At 36.5% G+C, this 27,909-nt stretch overlaps 1 protein-coding gene and 1 pseudogene across 1 annotated transcript in view; both read left to right on the plus strand.

Moving 5' to 3' along the window:
- The window catches only part of CNTN5 (contactin 5), a 570,282-nt gene that overhangs the window by 235,679 nt on the left and 306,694 nt on the right, over positions 1 to 27,909 (plus strand). Inside the window, exon 8 of the mRNA XM_044919780.1 lies at positions 16,319 to 16,500. Within this exon, the coding sequence (XP_044775715.1) occupies positions 16,319 to 16,500 (182 nt within the window). The remainder of the gene's footprint in view (positions 1 to 16,318; positions 16,501 to 27,909) is intronic.
- Positions 26,815 to 27,831, plus strand: LOC110570957 (annotated as a pseudogene).

Below are 27,909 nucleotides of genomic sequence, written 5' to 3' on the forward strand. Positions count from 1 at the left end.
GTGGAAAGAGCCAAGATGTCCATCGACAGATGAATGGATAAAGAAGAGGTGGTATATATATACAATGGAATATTATGCAGCCATCAAAAGGAATGAGATCTTGCCATTTGCAATGACGTGGATGGAACTGGAGGGTATTTTGCTGAGCAAAATAAGTCAATTAGAGAAAGACATGTATCATGTGACCTCACTGATATGAGGAATCCTTAATCTCAGGAAACAAACTGAGGGTTGCTGGCTTGGGGGGTGGGGTGGGAGGGATGGGCTGCCTGGGTGATAGACACTGGGGAGGCTATGTGCTCTGGTAAGCGCTGTGAATTGTGCAAGACTGTTGAATCTCAGATCTGTACCTCTGAAACAAATAAGGCAATATATGTTAAGAAAAAAAAAAAAAGAAGAAGATAGCAGGAGGGGAAGAATGAAGGGGGAGGGAATCGGAGGGGTAGACAAACCATGAGAGACGATGGACTCTGAAAAACAAACTGAGGGTTCTACAGGGGATGGGGGGAGGATGGGTTAGCCTGGTGATGGGTATTAAAGAGGGCACGTTCTTCTTGGAGCACTGGGTGTTATGCACAAACAATGAATCATGGAACACTACATCTAAAACTAATGATGTAATGTATGGGGATTAACATAACAATAAAAAACCCATAAGATACCTAGGAATAACTCTAACAAAAGAAATAAAGGGTCTGTACTCTAGAGCTATAGAACACTTAGGAAAGAAATTGAGGAAGACACAAAGAAATGGAAAAACATTTCATGCTCATGGATTGGAAGAATAAATATTGTGAAAATGTCTATACACATTCAATGCAATACCTATCAAAATACCATCGGCATTTTTCATAGAGCTGAAACAAACAATCCAAAAATTTGTATGGAACCATAAAAGACTGAATAGCCAGAGGAATGTTGAAAAAGAAAACCAAAGCTGGGAGCATCACACCACCTGACTTAAAGCTCTATTACAAAGCTGTGATCATCAAGACGGCATGGTACTGGCACAGAAACAGAAACGCAGATCAATGGAACAAAATAGAGAGCCCAGAAATAGACCCTCAATTCTATCGTTAACTAATCTTTGACAAAGCAGGAAAGAATATCCAATAGGGAAAAGACAATCTCATCAATAAATGGTGCTGGGGAAAAAGGACAATTACATGTAGAAGAATGAAACTGGACCATTCTCTTACACCATACACAAAAATAAACTCAAATGAAAGACTTAAATGTGAAACAGGAATCCATCAAAATCCTAGAGAACATAGGCAGCAACCTCTTCGACCTTGGCCACAGCAACTTCTTGCTAGACACATCTCCAAAGGCAAGGGAAACAAATGCAAAAATGAACTATTGGGACATCATCAAGATAAAAAGCTTCTTCAGAGCAAAGGAAACAGTTAAAACTAAAAGGCAACCTATGGAATGGGAGAAGATATTTGCAAATGACATATCAAATAAAGGGCTGGCATCCAAGATCTATGAAGAATTTATGAAATTTAACACCCAAAAAACAAATAATCCAGTCAAGAAATGGGCAGAAGACATGAACAGACATTTCTTCAAAGACGACATACAAATGGCCAACAGACACATGAAAAAATGTTCCACGTCACTTGACATCAGGAAAATACAAATCAAAACCACAATGAGATACCACCTCACACCAGTCAGAATGGCTAAAATTAACAAGACAAGAAACAATAAATGTTGGTGAGTATGTGGAGAAAGGGGAACCTTCCTACGCTTTTGGTGGGAATGCAAACTGGTATAGCCACTCCAGAAATCAGTATGCAGGTTCCTCAAGACATTAAAAATAGAGCTACCCTATGACCCAGCAATTGCACTACTGGGTATATACCCTAAAGATACAGATGTAGTCAAATGAAGGGGCACCTGCACCCTAATGTTCATAGCAGCAATATCAACAATAGCCACCCTGTGGAAGGAGCTGAGATATCCTTCAACAGATGAATGGGTAAAGAAGATGTGGTTTATACATACAATGAGATATTACTCAGCCATCAGAAAGGATAAATATCAACAATTCACATCAACGTGGATGGAATTGGAGGGTATTATGTTAAGTGAAATAAGTCAGTCAGAGAAAGACAATTATACTGTTTCACTCATATGTGGAATAGAAGAAATAGTGCAGAGGATCATAGGGGAAGGGAGGGAAAACTGAATGGGAAGAAATCAGACAGGGAGACACACCATGAGAGACTTGACTTTGGGAAACAAACTGAGGGTTGAGGAAGGGGAGGTGAGTGTGGGGATGGGGTAGCTGGGTGATGGGCATTAAGGATGGCACATTATGTGATGAACCCTGGGTGTTATATGCACCTGATGAATCATTGAACGCTACATCTGAAACTAATAATGTACTGTATGTTGACTAATTGAATTTAAATAAATAAATAAATAAATAAATAAATGAGTAGGGGCTCCTGGGTGGCTCAGTCAGTTAAGCATCTACCTTTGGCTCGGGTCATGTTCCCAGGGTCCTGGGATCGAGCCCCAGGTCGGGCACCCTGCTCAGCAGGGAGTCTGCTTCTCTCTCTGCCCCTCCCCCTGCTTGTGCTCTCTCTCTCTCTCTCTCTCTCTCTCTCTAGCTTGCTCTCTCTCAAATAAATAAATAAAAATCTTTTAAATAAATAAATAGATAAAAATAATGAATTCCATTTTTGTGTTATCTAAAAAAAATAAAAATAAATAAAAATGGGCAAGGATTTGAATAGACATTTCACCAAAGAAGACATGCAAATGACCAACATGAAAAGATCAACATGAATAGATCCTTAATGTCATTTATCATTGGTAAAACACAACTTAATAACACAATGAGATATCAGCTACCTTGTTAGAATGGTTATTATTAAAAAAAAAAAGATAACCTGTGTTGGTGAAAATGTGGAGAAATTGAAACCCTTATACTTTGTGGGTGGGAGTGTAAAACAGTTCATCTACTGTTAAATGCACATTAATAAATGAATGGATAAGGAAAAGGAGGTATATGCATACAATAGAATATTACTTGGCCTTAAAAAAGGGTATCTTGCCATATGGATTAAATTTGAGAATACTATGCTAAGTGAAAAAGCATCAGAAAAGACAAATACTGCATGATACTACTTACATGAGGCGTAGAAAACAATCAAACACAAAGAAGCAGAGAATAGAATGGCGGTTGTCAGGAGCCAGGGAGAAAGGAAAACGGCAAGTTATTATAGAATGTGTATAAAGTTTCAGTTATGTAAGATGGTTAAGTTTTAGAGATTTGCTGTATGTCATTGTGCTGATAGTTAACAGTATTGTTTTGGACACTTAAAAATGTGTTAAGAGAGTAGATCTCCTGTTAAAGATTCTTACCACAATATGAAGGAGGGAAGGGAGGGAGGGAGGAATGAATAAATAACTTCAATGAGGTAGTATACACAAAGTGTTTAGAACGGTATCTGGCATATGGTAAGAGCCCAGTTCATATGCTCTCCTGTTTTCACACAGTCAAGCTAGAAGCCCAGAAACTGATGTGGCCACCTTTTTTTTTCTCATTCATACTCCACCTAGGATCAAGTTCTGTTAGTTTTTTCTACCTCTTAAATATCTTTTTTTAAAAAAGGTTTATTTATGTGAGAGAAAAAGAGTACAAAAGTATGGAGTGGGGCAGAGGGAGAGGGAGAGAGAGAGAGAAGGAGAGAAGCAGACTCCCTGCTGAGTGCAGAGCCCTTCATGGGGCTTGATCCCAGGACCTTGAGATCATGACCTGAGCCAAAACCAAGAATCAGATGCCTAACTGACTGAGCCACCCAGATGCCCTTACCTTTTAAATATCTTAAATGTTTACTTCTTATTCCCACCCCATTACCTTTGTCTAAACCAGAGTCATCTTTCATATAGATTTATCTGCCTCCTAATGTTTCTCCCTACTAATAGTGCTAATTTTCAGTGCATTCTTATTGCTGTATACAGAATATCTTAAACCAGGGACTGGCAAACTATGGACCACAGACTCATCACCTTTATTTATAAACAAAATTTTATTAGAGCACAGTCATACCCATTCACTTATGTATTACCTATGTCTTCTTTCACACTACAATGGCAGAGTTGAATTGCTATTTACATCTGGCCCGCAAGCCTAAAACGCTTAGTCTCTCTCTTTAAAAAAAAGTTTATGGAACCCTATCCTAAACTCAAATATGAACATTACACCACTGCTTCAAACATTTCAATGATTTTCAGTACCACTAGGAAAAGTCCAAAACCTTTAAAACTATTTTTAAAGCACTTCATACTCTCCCATGCCAGCCACTTTAGTCTTCTCACTAGCCACTGCCAAACAAACACCAGTTCTTTAAATACTTTTCTTATTCCCCATGCTATTAACTCTTCCTTGAAGATTTTTCTCTCTGCCTGGATAACTCCTCCTCATTCTTCAAGTATGAATTTAGTTTACTTGCTTAAAGAAGTGTTTTCCACCTCCCACCAGACTCAATTGGGTGTTCCTATCTCTGTACTTCCTCTAAATTATGTCTTTAAGTCATTACCTAACTATTTGCATGAAAGTCCCATATCTATCATGTTCACCATTATAACCTTAAAAAATATTGCAGAGCTTAGCACATAGTAGGTATATCATGTATAATTGTTTAATGAATGAATTAATAAACATAACATAATCCCAAAAACTTCTTTCAGCCATCTGCAAACCTAATCAAGGAACCTAATGTTTCTTGCAAAGATAACCTAGCATGTGATTCTTCTGAGTCCTCCTTGGATGGCTGGATTCAAGAGTCTCTGATTTGAAGGATAAGAAGCACCTGGATGGAACCGCATGTGGAAAGGAAGGCGTCCAATTGCCTATATTTGGGACATAAGCTGACCTCAGAATTGACTGTTTTCACTGTAACATTATTATTTTTATGAAGGAAAATAAGTAAATTTTATAAAACAATGGTAAAAACATAAAGGTCATACCAGCCCATGATCTCAAAAAGACTACCAAGATTTTTTACCAAATTTGATCCTTTGCCTAAGATAATTAAAAATGATGGGACGACATACTCTGAGCTGTGACTCTTAGGTCTTAAGCAGAAATAATACCATGGGAAGGCTATGAGTCAAGAATCCTGACGTTGGTCAAGAATCCTGACTTCGGGGGCACCTGGGTGGCTCAGTTGGTTAAGCGACTGCCTTTGGCTCAGGTCATGATCCTGGAGTCCCAGGATCCAGTCCCGCATCGGGCTCCCTGCTCAGCAGGGAGTCTGCTTCTCCCTCTGACCCTCACCCATCTCATGCTCTCTCTCTCTCATTCTCTCTCTCAAATAAATAAATAAAATCTTTAAAAAAAAAAAAAGAATCCTGACTTTGGTCAAGAATCAGAATGCAGAGGGATGTAGAGCTTATACTTGGAGGAATGCAGTTAATTTCTTCTCCAAAAGCATGCAAATTAGTCTGATTATTTGGTGGCTGAGACAAGGGATCTCAAAAAAGATCCAGGCATCATATTCACTGCCCCTGAAAGTTTCCAAACTTTTACAAAGAAAACTTTTGCTTTCAAATATTTTGCATATTATATAGCTAGCAGTAATCACCCACATTAGTGATTGATTTCTTCTTCTTCTTTTTTTTTTTTCCTGGATAAGAGATCATAAAAGAAAAAAATAACTTTGGCTCAATAGCTTTTTTTATGATGGCTTTTTATGTGCTTTCTTAGAGAAAAGTTATAAAACTTAGTTCTTTCAGTTTCTATCAAAGATATACAATGTTTCCTTCTTTTTTTGTGCAAGTCACAAAGGAGCCATAACTGTATATATTTTCACATCAGATGTAAAATTCATGTCTCACTTGTGACTTATGCAAGGAAAATAGGAAGCTCCATTAGACAGACCTACAATTTGTCTATAAATGGTGATTTGCAGATGGGGAGTACTTTCTTTTGAAATCATTAAATCTTTACAGCTAAGTATTCCTTCTGCCTTGACAGATTCTACACATTACCTTATCATATGTATAAAAATGATCTTTAAAAAATGCCTTTAATGACTGCAACAATGGCCAAAGTTCATCCAACACTTTCCTTACTTTCTAGAACTACATTTAGAGGCACTTTTTATCCTGTCACTTCAATAGCACATAACAAAAAGCTTGTGTCAGAATTTCAATGCAGCTTCACAACATCTTTTACTGTTATTAACAGATATTTTTGAGCCAAATGAATAATGCCATCCTCAGTATAACATTAGCTAGAAGAAAGTTCCTTTATCTTCTTTAAGTTGCACTGCTTATTCTACATGAAAATCAAATGTAGACTTGAACAGATATAATTTCAACAGACTAAAATAGGGAAAAACCTAACTGTGCTCTGGCTTACCATCAAAGCTGATATTTCTACTAATCCTTTCAGTATAGCTGAAATCAGTCTTCTTCTTAAGCAACAATTCCACATCCATGTTATTATTGAAAAGAAATTTGTTTTGAAAAATAATATGAAACATTAAATTCTTATTGTATGCATAATTTTAAAAATCCCACATGCCTACAAAAAATGAATGAATTATTCTTGATTACAAATAAGTCATTTGAAAGCAACAAAAATATTTGATTTCCCCTAAGTCGTCATGGACAAAGTAAATGACCATGGGGTATCCAAAATGCCTGTAAAAAGTGAGCACTGCCAGTAGGCTCATGATCACTATTTCATTTAATAATAGCATATGCGTATTATTGCCTACAGAAATCTTTCCAAATAAGCTTTCAACCGCTCCATCAATACTTTCCAAATTTTCACATTCCAAAGCTTCTAACAGCTTAGATGCAAACATTTTAAGATACTAATCTTGAGGATATGAGAAAGACAAAAATGGAAGTAAATAGCATTAAAACTTTCATAATTTGAAGAAATCTTTATTTTTGATGGGGAAATGTTCACTTTCCATAAACTTGCAAGTGCTTTCCTGCATACATCATGCAATGTAGCATATCAAGTTATGTGAAGTTCCACCAATCTGCCATGCTATCTCACAGTTTTCTGTGTTCATGTACATGGATGAACTTGGATTTTACTGCCGAGAATATACTTTTTCTGCCTAGATTAATTTTCCTCATCCTTCAAGGCTCACCTCCTGTGTCATCTCTTTGGGCTGCATTCCCACACCTCCTAGTCTAATATAAATAGTCTTCTTGACTCTGTTCTCTTAGCACTGTCTCCTGTATTTGAATCATTGAGTTCATTTTTTTGCCTTTTCAATTAAGTTATGGATTTCTAAAGGCATTAGGTCATTCATTTTATTTATCTTTACTTCTAATACAGGTCTGACATATAGTGAAGTTCTCTTGATTTTTTCCTTGTTAGATCTCTTTTTTTCTTATGTCATCAAACACAGTTTTTTCTCCCTAGTACCAGAAGTGTTTTCTCATGCCCTTTGCAATCTCATATCTTGGATGTACTCATCCCCATCCCACAGACTTTTGTTTCTATTCATATTGGGTTTCTTTCTTTGGTAGATTAAATGAGTGGATGCATAAGAATTGAGATTTTATTAAAGTTAAGTAAATAAAGTAGCTTAAAATGGTTCAAGCAGGAGTCAGAAAGTCAATGGAATACCACTCAAAATTAAGACATGAAAAATTTAGGAAAATGTAGAATAACAACTTTGACTTTGTGACTTTTTGAGGTAGTGTATTCTTAGGTAAATAATTAAAGGTTAGCTATAATTCTATTTACTAAGCCCCAAACACAAACTAAGGTAGAAGTGATATAAAGATTAGAGAAAGAAGAAAAAGATACCATGTAAAATAAGTGTTTAGTAATTTTGTATTTTACTGAGAAAATATAGAAATCTAGATATAAGAAAGAAATATCAGGGCGCCTGGGTGGCTCAGTCGTTAAGCGTCTGCCTTCAGCTCAGGTCATGGTCCCAGGTCCTGGGATCGAGCCCCGCATTGGGCTCCCTGCTCAGCGGGAAGCCTGCTTCTCCCTCCCCCACTCCCCCTGCTTGTGTTCCCTCTCTCGCTGTGTCTCTCTCTGTCAAGTAAATAAATAAAATCTTTAAAAAAAAAAAGAAAGAAATATCAAAGAATGATTATTCTCATATGAAAAATTTACCTGATAGGCTTAATAGCAGATTAAACACTGTAGAAGGAAAGATGAATGAACTTGAAGGTAGAAGAAAAATAAACTATACAAAATATAGTATATAGAGAACAAAAACCTGAATTGTGCTAAGAGATCTGTGAAACAATAATTAAGTTATCTAACGTACATAAAAATTTAGTCCCAGAAGATAAGGGTAGGCCAAAGAAAAAAAAAATCAAAGATTGTGACCAAAAAATCACATTATTGAAAAATACAACTTCACAGATCCCCAAAGTGCAATGAAACACAAGTAACATAAACAGAAAGAAAAATACATGAAAGCACACCATAATCTAATTACTAAAAACAGTGATAAAAAATCTTTAAAAAATAGTTTACTTAGAGTCATTTATCCAGTGAAAATATTCTTCAAACTGAAAGCAAAATAATGACATTATCAAACAAAAACAAGACCTTGAATAATTTGTTGTAGTAGTACTATAAGAATGTTAAGGAAAGTTCTCTAGGCTAATGGAAAGCTAATACTATTTGGAAATTCCAATTCTCACAAAAGAATGAAGAGCAAGAAATGCTATATATATGCATGTGTGTTTGTGTGTGTAAATATAAAATATATTTACTCTTTTTAGTTTCTCAAATTTCTAATTTCCACTTTTTTTCTCTAAAGTAAAAATAATAACAATGTATTGGAGGGTTTATAAAGTATGTAGAAATAATATGTATGATAAGTATAGCACAAAGGATGGGAAGGGAGACATGTTAGCATAATGTTCTCAGGTAAATATTGCAAACTTTAGAACAACCATGCACACATTTAAAAAAAAACAGATATACTTAATAAACCAATAGAGGACTTTAATGAAATACTAAAAAAAATAATTAATAAAAAAATAAGGCAAGAAAAGAAGGCAAAAAAGAAACAAATGATTTATGGGATAGACAGAAAACTCAATGCTAGACTTAAACCAGTTGCAGATAATTATATGAAATGTAAATTCACTAAAACACACTAAAGTCAGACAGTGTCAGACTGGATGAAAAAGCAAGACCCTATTATATGCTATCTGCAAGAATTCTGCTTTAAATCATACGTGTGTGTGTGTGTGTGTGTGTTATGAAACCCCAAGTTCAGCTACTTGTCACTGGAAAAGACAATACTCAAGGGACAAGTTTTGACTAGAAAGGAATTTGAACTTTATTCAGGAGGCCAGCCACCTGAGGAGAAGGTGGATACTTGTCCAAAAGCCAACTCCAAGGTTTCTGCTTGGTCCAGGGGTTTATAAAGGGGGCTAAGGTTGTCAGTCAGTAAACGGAGTGCCATGGTCTGCAACATTTCTTGATTATGTACAAACTTGATGCTGCCAGATAACAAATATTATCTCAGTGTTTGGGGGTTGTGTGGGGGTGGGGGGTCTGGTTCTTATTTCATGATGTGCAGGACTTCTCTGTTCTTTCTGTAAGGGAGGTAAGGTCTACAGATACACAAAAGGAGGTTATTAAAATCATTTGTGTGACCTGGAAAAAAAAAAAAACAGTTTGCTAAAAACTATTGCTAGGCTAACCAGAAAGCTGAGGCACCTTCAGACAGACTTGCTGGTCTCTGTGGCCTGGGAAAGTTTTGGACCTTCATTCCTTAAGGCCAGTACCCTGTCTGCTACTGATCCAGCGACTTAGGTCAGCAAGTAAGGAATGTGTTATCCTGAAGCAAGTTAACCCTTAATGCTCCTACATGTGGGTATAAATATAGATACATAGATTTTGCTAATCTGTTAGGTATGAAATGGAATTTCATTATGGTCTAAATTTGCATTTTTCTAATCATTAATGAGATTGAATGCATTTTCATGTTTCTTGATCATTTATGTTTCCTCTTTTATCTTTTGCTTATTTTTACAAGTTTTTTTTTTCTTATAGATTTGTCAGAGTTCTTTACTTAATCTATTAGTATTTGTCAGTTATTTCTGTGGCAAATGGGTTCTCCCAGGTTGTGTCCTTTAATGAAAATAAATTGTTAATATTAATGCAGTCAAATGCATCAATATTTTTGTAGATAGCAATGTTTTAAATATTGTTAGAAAAATCACTCCTTTCCTACAAGTACATAAAAACATTTTCCTATATATCTTTCTACAAGAGTTACCACTGATTGGGAAAAAAAGTGAAACTGAAGGATCATGTAGAGGGTTTGGTACCTGAATGATGTTTGATACATCATTCTTTCCTTATTCTATTGGCCAGAACTCAATCACATGCCCCTGATTAAAGGTTGCTAGAAAATAAGGTCTAATTACATGCCCAGGAAGAAAGGGAAATGTGTGTTTTGAACACTTAGCTAGTCCATTCTTCTGAAGAACATTTGAATTCTTCCCACACATTGAATGCACTCATCCTTTCCCCAAGGGAGATAAACCGAATCCCATCTGGTCTCTGCATCTACTTGAGTCCAAGATTTCCACATCTCCCTCAGGTCCAGATATGGATTATCCTGATTCTGTAACATATATACTTAAAAGATAAATTCTGTGTCCTTACATATGGTTGAACAAGAATTGATTATCCACAGAAAATATTCCATTCAGAAAAGAGAAGAATGACAGACCCAAACTAGTCACTGGTTCATCACAAATATAAATTCTCTTACAAAATCATTCATTTTAAAGCCCCTCTCCCTTGGGTGTGGGGTGAATGTGAGGGAGTGACATCACTCTTTGGAAGAAATTGTCTTGTTTACCCTCCAGGGTATCTTGGCTCTACTCTGACATTTTCCTTTTTGTTTTATTCCATGGCCATAATTGAAATGTGTATTGAATATTCCCTCCTTGCAGGCCCAAATTTTGTAGTTCAAATTCCTGTTGGTCTACATTTGGAAACCTAAAATTTGTTGTAAGGCTCAAATACTCAATGTTTTGTTGTGCTTTAAATTCAGACTCCTGGTTTCTTTGGCAATGCCGTTATCTCAACATCTAATTGGCTTCTGACCTGTTTGATTCCAATCAATTCCATGTACTAGTAACTTCGTTCAAAGTTATTCCCTAGAAATAATTAAGTCCCCATGTCTTTTTTTCTCAATATACTGGCAGCTACCTTGAAACCATCAGGCTTTGTTGGGAAGACCAAAACCCTTAGCTTTACCATGGGATTGATTTTTAATGGCCCCCTGGTATCTTATATCTTTTTATTCTTATTCCTACTGTCCAGGATCTATAAAAAATTAGATTTTTAAATCTAATTTCTAATCAATTATGTATTGCCACAGCAATGCTGCATAACAAAACACCCCAAAATTTAGCAGCTTAAATCAATAACCATTTATTATTAATAACAAAACAAAATTGGTTGTGTGGTTCTACTGATTTGGCTCAGACTGAGCTGATAACAGCTGAACTAGCTCATAAATATGTCAGCTCTAGGGTCCATTGGAAGCTAGTTAGCCTGGAATGTCCTTTGCCTAGACAATGTGTCCCTGTTCTTTGTGCTCTCTCATTCTCCTGCAGGTTAACTTAAATGGTTCTCATGGCAAAGTCAAGGGCTCAAGAGAAAGAGCAAAAGCACACAAATCCTTGTAAAGCTACATTCTAATAGCCAGTCATAAGGCATTCTAATAACAAGTCGTAAGGCAACCTAAATTCAAAGTATTGGTTAACAGAATCCATCTCATAATGATAAAATCTGCAAAATCACATGGCAAAAGATATGCATATAGAGAGTAATTGAGAAGGAAGGCCATTTTTGCAATTAATCTGCTTTACTGACCATGGTCCCACATTTTGCAGTCTTTCTATTCTCATTAATTCTGCTGACAGTCCATCCAGTATTTTCCTGACCTCATCTCTTTTTTCTAATACTTTGATGAATCCACACACACTTTTAATATTCTATTTTCTAACTCCTTCATTAGCCTATGTAAGCATTTGGATGACCTCTTCCAAGTTATCAAAGATAAAAGTTTTACCAGATTGTTTTGCCACTACATAACAGGGTCTTCATTTTCTGATTCCCCAATATCAGATCCTATCTTTTTCATCCTGACTGTTCCAAATATGTTATGTCTTGTTATTACAGTTATCCATTTTTATGCCAATTTCTAAGTAATGCTGGTAGGTAAAAGAAGCATTCAAAGATTAGGGTCTTAGCAAGATAAACATTTATATATCATTCACACAGAATCCAAAGAGAGTTATTGATTGGCACTGGTGAGGTAGTAGCTTGAAACTTTCCTCTACACAGTTATTTAAAGACCTAGTCTCTGCTATCTTCAACCTTTAAATTCCAAAATTGTCCTGGGCATTGATAGCCACCTAGGCAAAAGAAAAAGGTAGAATAGAGACTTTTGGGGGAACTATTCCACTACATTTCAGGGTCAGAAATCATGGTCATCATCCTGGTCATGCCTATTTACATAGAAAAAAAGCAAATATGTGCCCAGGAGAAAAAAGAAATGGATTTGGGGAAGGGCTGAGCTTCCCACTCTTTGCTATATTACATTTGTTTGGAAAATTATACTTTTTAAATAATAACACTATTAATTTTACCATGCATTCTTAAAATCTAGAGTTAATATCTTAAACGTCCTCCCCAAAGTAAAAGAACTTTAGGACATATTACCTCTTTACTCCTTTTTAATTTCATGTTCTTTTTGATCAATACAAATTCCACTGAAGATTTATTTTGACAAAAGTTAAATTTCTTTAAAATTTTGTAAAACACTAAAATAATATTTGAATTACACAATTAACAACAAATACATCAAAGCTAATTTTTAAATTTTTATCATAAATAAAATATACCTTTTTATAGACATGTAACTATCACAATAATTCATCCTGTATTTAGCTACAAAGATTGATTCAACAAACTCCAAAAAGCAGAAATGGTACACCTCACTCTCTCTACAAATCAAAACATATGGCATGTGGCTATGTCTGGTATCAGAGGACAAGACAGTCTTATATGTTTTATTATTAACCATAAGTAATAACTATATTGATCATTCAGCTCAAAACATTAGAAGTACAATATAAATGTGCTGATCAAGAAAGAGGAATAAGTAAATAAAGAATGGAAACTCCTGAACTCAAACAAACAAACAAACAAAAGAAAAGCTGAAAATTCAAAATTCTTATTTTAAAGACCAATAAAATAGATAAAATCTAACAAAGCTAATCATTTAAAAATCATTGTATCTAACATTTATTGGGTACTCACTATTTGCAACATATTTTGCTAAGTGGTTTACAAGAATATAGCTCACTTAATGCTCAGAATAATATTATGAGAATCATTATTTCATAAACATCTATTAAGTACTATGTGCCTAGCAATCTATGAGACACTGTGAACATACTGATAAACAAGAGAAATAATGTTGCTGTCCTCAAGATATTTGCATTCTGAAGGAGCAAATAAATATGTCCATTTTACAGATGGAGAAATTAGATGCATTAACTTAGATAACTTTCCTAAGATCACATAACATCTTTGTGTTCCAATTGTATTTTTAACCTAAATTGCATTCCCCAAATTCCATGCTCTTAACCAACATGCAAAGCTTAAAAAGCTGGGGGGCAGGGGTGCTGCGGGTTGGGGAGAAAACATATACTACTGAAATTATAACGGGGATACAAACATCCTTATCATATTATTGCAAATTGTTTTTGCCTGCTTGCTCTGTGCCAAGTACTTTAAATAATTAATGTTCACAACTACTCTCTGAAATATGTCCTATTATTTCCACCATATTTTAAATTTGAGGGAACTGAAGAAATAAGATGTTAAATAACATATAGTTGCAGAACTTTTTTATCCCCAGGAAATCTAGCTATGGAACCCACCCTTAACTACTACTACAATGTGCAACCACTCATGATTAAGGAATTTTTAATAATTTTAAACAATTATTTATGCAACTTACTGCTAAAACATTGAAATTAGGGATGGAATACTTGGAAACAAACCAACCACTAACTCACTAAGAAGTAAGCACACACACAAGCCAACAAACCTAATAAATTGAAAATAATGTCACCTTTAAATATAGATGCAAAAATCCTAATTTAAAAAAATCATAAATCAATTCTCATACATATTAAAAGAATGATATGTTGTGCCAATGTAAGGATTATTCCAGAATGCAAGGTTCAATTCTCTTGGATGTTGAATATATGTACCTACCTAAATAAACAAGAAAAATTGTCAACTCTAATCCAGAAATTTCAATTCTATACCTTATTCCTAAGAAATAAATCAAAATGGTGTTCAAAATGCACAGGTGTTTATCATAGCACTGTTTATAATAGTGAACACTGCTATCCCTTCTATAAGAAAAATTAGTGTAAAAAATCGTAGACTTAGCAATTATAATCTATGGTAGAATGTTATAAGAGCTGTGAGTTATAAAAAATACACAAAGCATTTATATTTAAAAGAAAAAAAATCCCTGCAGACTACAAAAATAAGGAAAGACTTTGCTGTGGAGGAGGCATTTAAGATAGGTCTCAAAGGATTAGTAGGATTTTAACAGATATAATTGGAAACACAGAGAGATATGTTTCTGGGTCAGGAGATATGGAAGGAAGTAGTGAGAAATCTAATGGAAAAAGTAGACTAGGTCTAAACCATAAAGTGCATTAAATATAGATAGTAATAAATAAATCAGTGGGACAGAATTGAGAAGCCTGAAACAAATTCAAGTATGTGAGACCAATTATATGGCAAAGACAAGATACCAGATATTGTAGAGAAAGGAGTTTTACTTTAACGGTACTGAAATAATTAGTTATATTCCCTATCTAATGCCAAAAACATGAATATAATCCAGGTGGATTAAAGATCAAACTATTCAAACAAAAACAAAAAGCAAACAAACAAAAACCCCCACAAAATACAGCCAGAAACAATGCAGACAATATGGACATAAACTTAGGTTTACAGATAATTTTTTAAGTAAACAAAAATATAGAGGTTGTGAAGGAAACTATAGATATATTTGTTTCTCCCCAAAATGTCCATAAAAGCGTATCAGAGATGCCATCATAAACTAACAATACACTGAGGGAGAATTTTTCTGAGAAACAAAGTCTTAGTGGCTCCAATACACAAAGAACTAAAAATACAAATAGGCAAATAGAAAAATGAAAGAAAAAATAGGAAAATAATATAAGCAAACAATTCACAGAAAAGCAGATGCAAATAGCCAATAAAAGTCTTAAAAAAATTCCATCTTCTTTGAGTTCAGAGAAATATTAAAGTTGCAACAAAATGTCATTTTTTACTTTTTGATACTGAAAAATTAAACAGATTGATCACATAAAATGGTTGCAAGGATATGGGGAAACAGCCTCATATATTACTGATAGATATGGAAACTGCTACTATATTATTGAAAAACAATCTGGCAGTACTTATTAAAATGAAAAATGTGAGTGCCCTTTTATCCATCAATTCCACTTTTGTGAATGTCTGCTGCAGAAAATAAAAGCAATAGTATATGATATATGTGCAAGGTTGTTTATAGCAATATGGTTTTTTAGTGGCAAAAAAAAAAAAACTGGGACTACACTTAATGCCTAACTATAGGGGATGGTTCATTAAATTCTGATACATCTATATAATGGAATAATAGGCAGCTATTAACTAGAATAAGTCAGGAGTTGATCTTGAATTTGATTTTTTAGTTATAAAATATCAAGTACACAACTTATTTTTTTAAACAAAACAAAAATAACTCATCATATGTGTACATATATGCATCATAAAGACAAAGTGGGAGGTTACATGCAAACTGTATATGTTATTGCAAAAAGAAGATATTTGTGGAGGTGGGGGTAAAAGAGTTCTTAGTTCATTTATTTCATGAGTCTTTTGTTTAATGTCTTCGAATAATCATTCATTACTTTTGTAATTTCATCAAATTACTTTGCCATTCAAACAACTTAAAAAGTTTTTTTAAAAGTATAATGTATTAAAATATATAAAATATTGTCACTAAATTGCTTTACTGAAATATGAAAGAAAAGGAAACTATCTTCCTTGAGTGTAACTACTTCCCAAACAAAACACATGGAAAGTGAAGTATATCAACCAGCACGTGGTCCTTAATTGTGATTACACGTTATTGTACTCAGCCTATTAAGTGCTTAAATTACCAGATAATAGAATCTATGTTCCTAATACTGGAAAGTGTATTAACAGCATTTTTGCTCCTTATTGTAGCCCAGTTCCAACAATCACATGGATGAAGGTTAATGGTTATATTCCTAGTAAGGCACGTCTGCGGAAATCTCAGGCAGTGCTGGAAATACCCAACGTGCAGCTGGATGACGCAGGCCTATATGAGTGCAGAGCTGAAAACTCACGTGGAAAAAATTCCTTTCGTGGACAATTACAAGTGTACAGTAAGTGCTCTCAGCAAAGCATGTTGCTCTAGTCCCAAGATTCATACTGAAAATGCAAATTAATTTGAACTAAATATTGTTTGTTAGGTAGTACAAAAAAAAACAAGTAATAATTTATAATCATACTTCTTTTGCATGGTAAAGCATCATGTAAAATTACCCTATGCACAGAAGTGCTTTAAATTAAAAATGAATGGGGAATTATCAGGTCCTTTGTACTGAGAGTTGATATACTTAAAAATGAGATGTTTTCCTGACACCAAAGCCATTCTCTGATAAGTTAAAAATCTTGTAACCTTCATTGATTTATTCTTTCCCTTGGCCTGAGTCAGGAGTTGTAAGCTATTGCCCATGAACCAAATCCTGCCCAGCAGTCACTTTTTTGTAAATAAAATTTTATTGGAATGCAGCCACACCCATTTGTTTTCATATTGTCTATGTTAGCTTTTGCACTGCTGTGGCAGAATAAAGTCGTTGAGACAGAATTAAGTAGCTGATTTGCAAAGCCTAGAATATTTGCTATCTGGTCCTTTACAGAAAAAATTTTTTGCTGACCCCTGGCTTAAATTAATACATCTATAAGATAAATAGCCTCTACAGCCTACAAGCATTTATGTTGTCCAAAATGCCAAAGAGCCAACCAGGTTGTGTGTAAGAATTGGGTAAATATACTTCAAAAATATCTACAATCTCATCTTTACTTCTAAGGATCATAAATTGTATCTAATTTTCATATTTGCTTTTATAGTATATATTATGCATAATGGGCAAGTGATAGTATTCTTATCTCCTAAATGAGGACAGTTTTTCAAAAAAAAAAAAAGGGGGGGGGAATACTATAATCCAGAGCATTGTTATAAGAAAATTCAGAAGCTTTCAATATGAAATTATCCAAATTGCATATTTGTCTGAATCCACCAAGCAACTACAACTGTCACTATATCTCAAGATCAGTTCTCCTAAAAAGCCTAATATCCTTCAAAGGAACTCTTAAAGGAAAGCTTTAAATATTAATATCTGAATTCAACCTGGTTTTTCTTTCCTTATCTCTAATAAATCCTTTAGGATTTCAGCAGTCCAACCTTATTGAATCTACTATGCACATTTCATTCATTCATTTATTCAATTAATGTTTATTAAGTGCCTATTATTGCTCTACATCCTAGCAGTAGAGCTTTCAAAGAACTCGTGGTCCATTATATTAGATGAAAAAACAAACCACACATTAGAGCAGAGCATGCTGTCTGTTGTGATAAAGCCATGTGCAAAGGATTATGGGAGCAGAGTCCACTGCATTCTCCTGGGATGATCCAGGGAAAGCTTTCAAAAGGATTTCTTTAAGCCTTTTTTTAAAGGCTAAAGAGGGACAAGCATCCTGGAAAAAAGACATAGAGTCATTTAGAAGTTTGTAAGATTGAAATACTACCACTGGTTTGTTTATTTTTAGGCCATGGGTATTATAGTTTGATGAAATTCACAAAGCAAACTGTTCATTATTTCATATTACATAATTAAGTCAACTGTCTAGCCATTGGGAAAAAAAATTGTTGCTTCTGTACCCCAGGGAACAATAATTAACATTCAAATCATATCAGTTCGATTTAATTTGAATCCTATCAGTAACATTCAAATCGTATCAGTTTATCTTCAAAAGTCTAAAGTGATACTAGTTTGTCTCTACAGATAAAAATCTGATACTGAAAGACAAGTCTTCAACCAGAACCTTTCCACTCAGAACATAAAAAAATGCAAGGAGTGCCTGTTACTCTTAAGGCTATTTGGGAAAAGTTGCGAATCTTTCTGTGTGGTGAAAAAATGGCCCACACCTAAATTATAATTAGATTTACAGTTTGAGACAGAAGTTCCCATATGGCACTGCTCTACTTGTACCCCTCCCCACTCCAGCTACTTAATTCATAGCAGTAATGATTATTTCCAGGAAAGTAGAAAAAAAAAATTGATTTCACTCAATATTACTGTTTAAGAGAGTATGCTACAAAGAAACAAAGTGTGGGCTCTCCTTGTCACACACAATTTGATGTACACTGTAGGCCAACAAGGTAAGGACAAACCTGCCTAAAGCTTGCATCATTTTGGATAGAAAATAATCAAGATTGTAGACTAGAAAAAGAAACCGGGCCAGCTTGCTACTCTGGTATATATTTCTGACAATTTGGGAAGGTATCTGGAAGAATTTGGCCTTTCACTGTAGCCTATATTTAGGGTGGTTTTCTACTCTGCTCCTGATTTTGCCTGGATAGTCCCAGTTTATGTCCTTACCACTGGGACAATTACAACAAGCTTTATTTCACTTCAAGAAGTATCTTGGGGCGCCTGGGTGGCTCAGTCGTTAAGCGTCTGCCTTCAGCTCAGGTCATGATCCCAGGGTCCTGGGATCGAGCCCCGCATCGGGCTCCCTGCTCGGCGGGAAGCCTGCTTCTCCCTCTCCCACTCCCCCTGCTTGTGTTCCCTCTCTCGCTGTGTCTCTCTCTTTCAAAAAAAAAAAAAAAAACTTTAAAAAAAAAAAAAAAAAAAAGAAGTACCTTGTTTATTACGTATTCACCCAATTTGTACTTTTAAACCTGTTGCCTTTGACATAAGGGCCTTTCTCCTCACCCATCAAACTCTGTAGAAAGGAGAAAGAATCTTGGCTAACATTTCCACTTGACTGGCAGTTGATACAGAATAGCATGATACATAAATATTCCACCATACCCACAGTTTGTATTTGGAATGTTCTCCTTTCAGGAGAATGGATTTCTGTTGGAAGCTCTATAACCTGAGCTTCACCTCTTGGAATAAGCAGAGGTGGATACTTTTTACCCAAAATGGTCAATATTCACAGAGTACTGAAAACATATGGTTTTTCCTGTGGCTTACTTTCTTTTGGAAAGTGTAACCACGGGAATATTTTACATGTTCAGTTAGATGTTAGATTCAATGGATGAACCAAGTTTCCAAGACAACCTTTCAACCTTTCTAGTCTCATTTTTTTTTTTTTTTTGGTCAAGTCATTACAAAATAAGTGCTAATATAGGTGGTAGGCATAAATTTAAACCACATATTTTATTTTTTTTTTATTTTTTAAAGATTTTATTTATTTATTTCAGAGAGAGAGAATGAGAGAGAGCATATGAGAGGGGGGAGGGGCAGAAGGAGAAGCAGACTCCCTGCCGAGCAGGGAGCCCGATGCGGGACTCGATCCTGGGACTCCAGGATCATGACCTGAGCCGAAGGCAGTCACTTAACCAACTGAGCCACCCAGGCGCCCCATATTTTATTATTTATAATTCAGAATCTATATTATAAGCATAATGCAACAAATGACACAACATACAGAAGGCCATGGTAGTAAAATAATAAAAATTAAGGTAAACTTCCATGTCTTATTTTTTTACTTTTAAAAATAATTTTATTTATAATTTTTTTCTTTTTTAAATTTTATTATGTTATGTTAGTCGCCATACAATACATCATTACTTTTTGATGTGGTGATCCACGATCCATTGTTTTCATATAACACCCAGTGCTCCATGCAGTATATGCCCTCCTCAATACCCATCACCCGGCTAACCAATCCCCCCTCCCCCCTCCCCTCTAAAACCCTGTTTGTTTCTCAGAGTCCATAGTCTCTCATGGTTCATCTCTCCCTCCAATTCCCGCCCCCACCTTCATTTTTCCCTTCCTTCTCCACTGTCCTCCATGCTATTCCTTATGTTCCACAAATAAGCGAAACCATATGATAATTGACTTTCTCTGCTTGACTTATTTCATTTAGCATAATCTCCTCCAGTCCCATCCATGTTGATGTAAAAGTTGGGTATTCATCCTTTTTGATGGCTGAGTAATATTCCATTGTATATATGGACCACATCTTCATTATCCATTCATCTGTTGAAGGGCATCTCAGCTCTTTCCAGAGTTTGGCTATTGCAGACATTGCTGCTATGAACATTAGGGTGCATATGTCCCTTCTTTTCACTACATCTGTGTCTTTGGGGTAAATACCCAGGAGTGCAATTGCTGGGTCATAGGGTAGCTCTATTTTTAAATTTTTGAGGAAACTCCACACTGTTTTCCAAAGTGACTGTACCAACTTGCATTCCCATCAACAGTGTAAGAGGGTTCCCTTTTCTCCACAACCTCTCCAACATTTGTTGTTTCTTTCCCTGTCCATTTTTGCCATTCTAACTGGTGTAAGGTGATATCTCAATGTGGTTTTGATTTGAATTTCCCTGATGGCTAATGATGATGAACATTATTTCATGTGTCTGTTAGCCATTTGTACGTCTTCTTCAGAGAAGTGTCTTTTCATATCGTCTGCCCATTTTTTGACTTGATTATTTGTGTTTTGGGTGTTGAGTTTGAGAAGTTCTTTATAGATCTTGGATACCAGCCCTTTATCTGTAGTGCATTTGCAAATATCTTCTCCCATTCTGTGGGTTGCCTCTTCGTTTTGTTGACTGTTTCCTTTGCTGTGCAGAAGCTTTTTATCTTGATGAAGTCCCAAAAGTTCATTTTTGCTTTTGTTTCACTAGCTTTTGGAGATGTATCATGAAAGAAGTTGCTGTGGCCGATGTCAAAGAGGTTACTGCCTATGTTCTCCTCTAGGATTTTGAAGGATTCCTGTCTCACATTGAGGTCTTTCATCCATTTTGAGTTTATCCTTGTGTATGGTGTTAGAGAATGGTCGAGTTTTATTCTTCTGCATGTGGCTGTCCAATTTTCCCAGCACCATTTATTGAAGAGACTGTCTTTTTTCCATTGCATGTTTTTTCCTGCTTTGTCAAAGATTATTTGACCATAGAGTTGAGGGTCCATATCTGGGTTCTCTATTCTGTTCCATTGGTCTATGTGTCTGTTTTTGTGCCAGTACCATGCTGTCTTGGTGATCACAGCTTTCTAATATAGCTTGAAATTGGGCAATGTGATGCCCCCAGCTTTGTTTTTATTTTTCAACATTTCCGTGGTGATTCGGGGTCTTTTCTGATTCCATACAAATTTTAGGATTGTTTGTTCCAGCACTTTGAAAAATGTCATTGGAATTTTGATCGGGATGGCATTGAAGGTATAGATTGCTCTGGGTAGCATAGACATTTTAACAATGTTTATTCTTCTGATCCATGAGCATGGAATATTTTTCCATCTTTTTGTGTCTTCTTCAATTTCTTTCATGAGTGTTCTGTAATTCCTAGAGTATAGATCCTTTACCTCTTTGGTTAGGTTTATACCGAGGTATCTTATGGCTTTTGGTGCTATTGTAAATGGAATCATTTCTCTAATTTCTCTTTCTACAGTTGCATTGTTAGTGTATAAGAAAGCAACTGATTTCTGTGCATTGATTTTGTATCCTGCCACATTACTGAATTGCTGTATGAGTTCTAGTAATTTGGGGGTGGAGTCTTTCGGGTTTTCCACATAAAGTATCACGTCGTCTGTGAAAAGAGGAGTTTGACTTCTTCTTTGCCAATTTGAATACCTTTTATTTCTTTTTGTTGTCTGATTGCTGTTGCTAGGACTTCTAGTACTATGTTGAACAATAGTGGTGAGAGTGGGCATCTTTGACGTGTTCCTGATCTTAAGGGAAAGGCTCTCAGCTTTTCCCCATTGAGGATGATATTTGCTGTGGGGTTTTCATAGATGCATTTTATGAACTTGAGGAATGTTCCCCCTATCCCTATACTCTGAAGCGTTTTAATCAGGAAAGGATGTTGTATTTTGTCAAATGCTTTTTCTGCATCAATTGAGAGGAGCATATGGTTCTTCTCCCTCCTCTTATTAATGTGTTCTATCACATTGATTGATTTGTGAATGTTGAACCACCCTTGCATCCCGGGGATAAATCCCACTTGGTCATGGTGGATGATCCTTTAATGTATTGTTGGATCCTATTAGCTAGGATTTTGTTGAAGAACTTGGAATCCATATTCATCAGGGATATCGGTCTGAAATTCTCCTTTTTGATGGGGTCTTTGCCTGGTTTGAGGATTAAGGTAATGCTGGCCGCATAGAATGAGTTTGGAAGTTTTCCTTCTGTTTCTATTTTTTGAAACAGCTTCAGTAGAATAGGTATTATTTCTTCTTTGAATGTTTGGTAGAATTCCCCATGGAATCCATCAGGCCCTGGACTCTTGTTTTTTGGGAGGTTTTTGATCACTGCTTCAATCTCATTACTGGTTATTGGCCTATTCAGGTTGTTAATTTCTTCCTGTTTCAGTCTTGGCAGCTTATAGGCTTCCAGGAAGGCATCCATTTCATCCAGATTGCTCAGTTTATTGGCATATAGTTGTTGATAACAATTTCTAATAATTGTTTCAATTTCCTTTGTGTTAGTCATGATCTCTCCCCTTTCATTCATAATTTTATTAATTTGGGTCCTTTCTCTTTTCTTTTGGATAAGTCTGGCCAGTGGTTTATCAATCTTATTACTTCTTTCAAAGAACCAACTTCTAGTTTTGTTGATCTGATCTACTGTGTTTCTGGTTTCTAATTCATTGATCTCTGCTCTAATTTTATTTATTTCTCTTCTAATGCGTGGCTTAGGCATCATTTGTTGCTTTTTCTCTAGTTCTTTAAGGTGTAGAGTTAGTTGGTGAATTCAGGATTTTTCTATTTTTTTGAGTGAGGCTGGAATGGCTATGTATTTCCCACTTAAGACTGCCTTTGCAGTATCCCATAGGTTTTGGACCAATGTGTTTTCATCCTCATTGATTTCCATGAATTGTTTAAGTTCTTTGATTTCCTGGTTGACCCAAACATTCTTGAGCACAATGGTCTTTAGCTTCCAAGTGCTTGAATTTCTGCCAAATTTTTTCTTGTGATTGAGTTCCAGTTTTAAAGCATTGTGGTCTGAGAATATGCAGGAAGTAATCTCAATCTTTTGGTATCAGTTGAGACCTGATTTGTGACCCAGTATGTGGTCTATTCTGTGCTCAAGAAGAATGAGTATTCTGTTGTTTTAGGGTGGAATGTTCTGTATATATCTATGAGGTCCATCTGGTCCAGTGTATCATTCAAAGCTCTTGTTTCCTTACTGATTTTCTGCTTAGGTGATCTGTCCATTGCTGAGAGTGGAGTATTGAGGTCTCCTACAATTAACATATGTTATCAATATGACTCTTTATTTTGGTTAACAGTTGGCTTGTGTAGATGGCTGCTCCCATGTTGGGAGCATAGATATTTACAATTGTTAGATCTTCTTGTTGGATAGACCCTTTAAGAATGATATAGTGGCCTTCTGTGTCTCTAATTACAGACTTTAGTTCAACATCTAATTTGTCTGATATAAGAATTGCTACCCCAGCTTTCTTTTGAGGTCCTCTGGCATGGAAGATGGATCTCCATCCCTTCACTTTTAGTCTGGATGTATCTTTAGGTTCAAAATGAGTCTCTTGTAGACAGCGTATGAATGGGTCCTGTCTTTTTATCCAATCTGCAACCCTGTGCCATTTTATGGGAGCATTTAAGCCATTCACATTGAGAGTGATTATTGAAAGATATGAATTATTTGTCATCATGTTGCCTGTGAAGACATTGTTTTTATAGATTGTCCCTGTAAATTTCTGTTGTAGATCACTCTTGGGGTCTTTCTCCTTTTATAGAACCCCTCTTAATATTTCTTGCAGGGCTGGCTTAGTAGTCACATATTCTTTCAGTTTCTGCTGGTCTTGGAAGCTCTGCATCTCTCCATCCATTCTAAATGACAGCCTGCTGGATAAAGTATTCTTGGCAGCATGTTCTTCTCGTTTAGTACCCTGAATATGTCTTGCCAGGCCTTTCTGGCTTGCCAGGTCTCTGTGGATAGGTCTGACGTTATTCTGATGTTCCTCCCTCTGTACGTGAGGAATCTCTTCCCCCTAACTGCCCTTAAGATGGTTTCCTTGGTTCTAAGATTTGCAAGTTTTATAATTACATGCCGGGGTGTTGACCTGTTTTCCTTGATCTTGGGAGGGTCCTCTCTGCCTCTAGGACTCGAATGTTTGTTTCATTCCCCAGTTTAGGGAAGTTCTCAGCTATGATTTGCTCAAATACATCTTCTAGTCCTCTCTCTCTCTCCACTCCCTCCGGGATTCCAATTATTCTGACATCACAACGCTTCATGGTGTCACTTATTTCTCTGATTCTATTTTCATGGATTCTGAGTTGTTTTTCCCTGGCTTCCTCTTTTCCCTTTTTATCTATTATATTGTCTTCCAGGTCGCTTATTCATTCTTCTGCCTCATTTACCCTAGCTGTTAGATTACCTAGATTGGATTGGATCTCATTGATAGCATTTTTAAGTTCTGCCAATTCAGCTTTCATTTCTGCCCTCAGAGACTCTATGTTGCCATTAATTGATTTCTCCATTTTAGCTATTCTCTTCACAATTGATAGCCTGAACTCCATCTCCAACATCTTGGTTATATCTACATCCATTTGTAAATCTGTGGCATAAGTCATAATCTCTGAGTCTTTTCTATTTTGGGGGTTGCTCCTCCTAGTCATTCTGTTGATGGGTGGTTGAGGGAATGTATAGAGTCCAAATTATTGACCAGAACCCAAGCAAGATGCTCCTGTTTTCTAGGGACCTTAGGGTTGCTGGCCTCTTGTTTTCCCAGCCTGTCTTCTGGGGGAGGGGCCTGCCATGCTGTTACTCAGGCAACCCTGTTTGGGCAGAGTTGCCCTGCCCCCCTGTGGTGGGGGATGGGCTCAGTGGGAATCAGTTTTTTGGGGCTTTTTTTCTCTGGCGGCTTTCCACATCTCTTCTGAGAGTCAGACCAGAAGAGACCATTTCCAACCTTCTGCCTCAGAGCAGAGAGACCGCAGTCTGTTCTTCAGTGAGCTCTCCAGGCCACACTGTCTCAGTTTCTGTCTGTGCTGCTATAAACTGCAGCGTCCTGGGTTGTGCGCCCCTCTGCAGAGCTTCCAGTCCTGCCTCCAGGTCAGGGCACGTCTCTGCCCTTTGTGCTTCTAAAACCGCCAGCCGCTCCCAGTTCGCACACGCGACCCCACCGCTCCAGGTTTCTGCCCCAGCAGCTGCCCTAAAGTTCTTTCCCTGCCGCTACTGGTCTGCGAGTCTGTGCCCTGTCCCCAGCGAGGGAGGCTGTCGCTCACTGGTCATGTAGGATCCCCATGGCCAGGCTCCCTCCAGCTGCCGTTTATCCTCCGATATCTGCCCATGATATTCTGTTTGTAGAGATCCAGATCTTCTTACATCTCAGGCTGATTTCGTGTGTGCTCAGAGTGGTCTGGTAGATAACCAGCTCAATTCCAGACACCAGTTGAAATAGGGTCCCCTACTCCTCTGCCATTTTTTTCAAAATAAAAAAATCCTTACATGTCTTATTTGACCAATACATTTGAATAGCAATACTTATGAAAAGGAAAACAAAATCAAATTAGCAAAAAAAAATTTAGGGGCACCTGGGTGGCTCAGTTGGTTAAACCTCTGAATCTTGATTTCAGCTCAGGTCTTGATCTCAGGGTCCAGAGATCGAGCAACAAGGGACGTGGAGCTCCACACTCCATGGGGAGTCTGCTTCTCTCCCAATCTCTCTCCCTCTCCCTTTGCCCCTTGCCCTGGATCACGGGCGCACTCACACGTTCTCTCTCAAATAAATAAATCTTAAAAAAAACCACAAAATTTTAGTAATAATTGAAACTTAGAAAAACTGCATATTTATTCTATTAAATAGTCTTTTGTTCAAAATATAGGGTAGTTTTATTTTTTTTTAAGATTTTATTTATTTACTTACCTGAGAGACAGTGAGAGAGCACAAAGCCAGGGGAGCAGCAGAGGGAGAGGCAGAGGCAGAGGGAGAAGTAGAAGCAGGCTCCCCATTGAGCAAGGACCCCAATGCAGGGCTGGATTCCAGGACTCTGGGATGATGACTTAAGCTGAAGGCAGACACTTAAACACCTGAGCCATCCAGGTGCCCCATATGGTAGTTTTTTAGGTGAAATAATATTTTTGATTATTTCTGCCCCTTCTAGTTTCTGATGATTAATCAAAGACTTCATTTTAACTAGTCACACAAAAATTTTAGTCTTTATATTTCCAATATAAATTGAATGTTGCTTGTTAAAGTTCTCAATATAAATGAAAAGAAAGAATGAGAAACAAAGGAAGAAAGAAGTAAGGAGGTAAGAAGGAAAGAAGGAAGGAAGGAAGCTCAAACAATTTTAAGCAATTTTATATATAAGGAGCTCTCAACAGGAGGTACTTTGTGTACAGAAAAATATTATATAAAGATGCGTGATCTCTGAGTTTAAATATATATTATGTACCCCACCAACTAGTAATTTGTCACCCTGTAGAGTAAGGACACTGTCACTATGATCATTGAAATGTTTGTATTGACAGTTTAGATTAGAAATATAACAGTATTAAAATATACCTGTAAGCAAGATGCTTAAAAGAAAATTACATTGCATTGTACTAAATATCCAGCAAGGAACACTGTTTTATTTTCATTTATTTTCATTTCATGGTAGCATTATAGGTTTCCTTATTTTTGTAAAATCTCTGGAGAGCATCCTCACAAATTTTAATGGCTGCCAATGTCTGCAATTTGATTATATGCTTTTCCAAGACAAAAACTCTTTTTGTTTGTTTTGTTATTTATCTTATCTTTCCCATCACTAAGCATTATGTCCAGCACACAGTGGATAATTTTTACAACTCCATGCTATTATAAGAATTAATGCTTAGATATACACACCATTCTTCAAGGTACACTGTAAAGAACAGATGCCAGTCGGGTAACCGACAACGCACTCACAGTGCCAGCAACAGGAAGCCTGAGGTCCCCAGGTGTCTGTGGAGCACCAAGAAGGCTGGGCCGCGGGTGCAGTAGGAGGCTGAGAGGCCTGTTTGCCCTGCAGGTGAATGCGGAGGCCCTGGCAGTGAGGGACCCCTTAGAGGAAGAGAGCCTCTCACTGTCCTCTTCTGCCTCTGACCCAGCATGTGATGCTGTGGTTGGATATTTAGAGGACATTATCATGGATGATGGACGAGTTCCAATTATTTCAAATTTCACAGTCTCATACTACCAGGAGTTTGAAGACAGAAAATAATAGAATCACCTATATGCCTATTTTTAAACAAATCTATTTCTTTGGTTGAAGAACAGCTACCGGAGTGGATTCTTGGATTTAACATGGCGGCTTTCTCAAGTTTACAGCACCATAAAGATGAAGTGGCTGACATACGCGACATGCTGCTCACACTTACGGAATTTCTAAAAAGCTTTAAAAGAAGGAAAGGGATTGGATTTAAGCGACTGTTTAGTGGTGGCTTTGTTGTGTAAATCATCTTCTATAACAATTTCCCAGAAAGATCTGCAGCCCTAAGTCCCACCTCCAGGCAATGAGATCTTCTTCCTCATCTTCCTCAGTGTTGCCCAATAGACTGGGAGAGGTTTTGGCTAA

The sequence above is a fragment of the Neomonachus schauinslandi genome, chromosome 11 (assembly GCF_002201575.2).
Source record: "Neomonachus schauinslandi chromosome 11, ASM220157v2, whole genome shotgun sequence".
Classification (NCBI taxonomy): domain Eukaryota; kingdom Metazoa; phylum Chordata; class Mammalia; order Carnivora; family Phocidae; genus Neomonachus; species Neomonachus schauinslandi.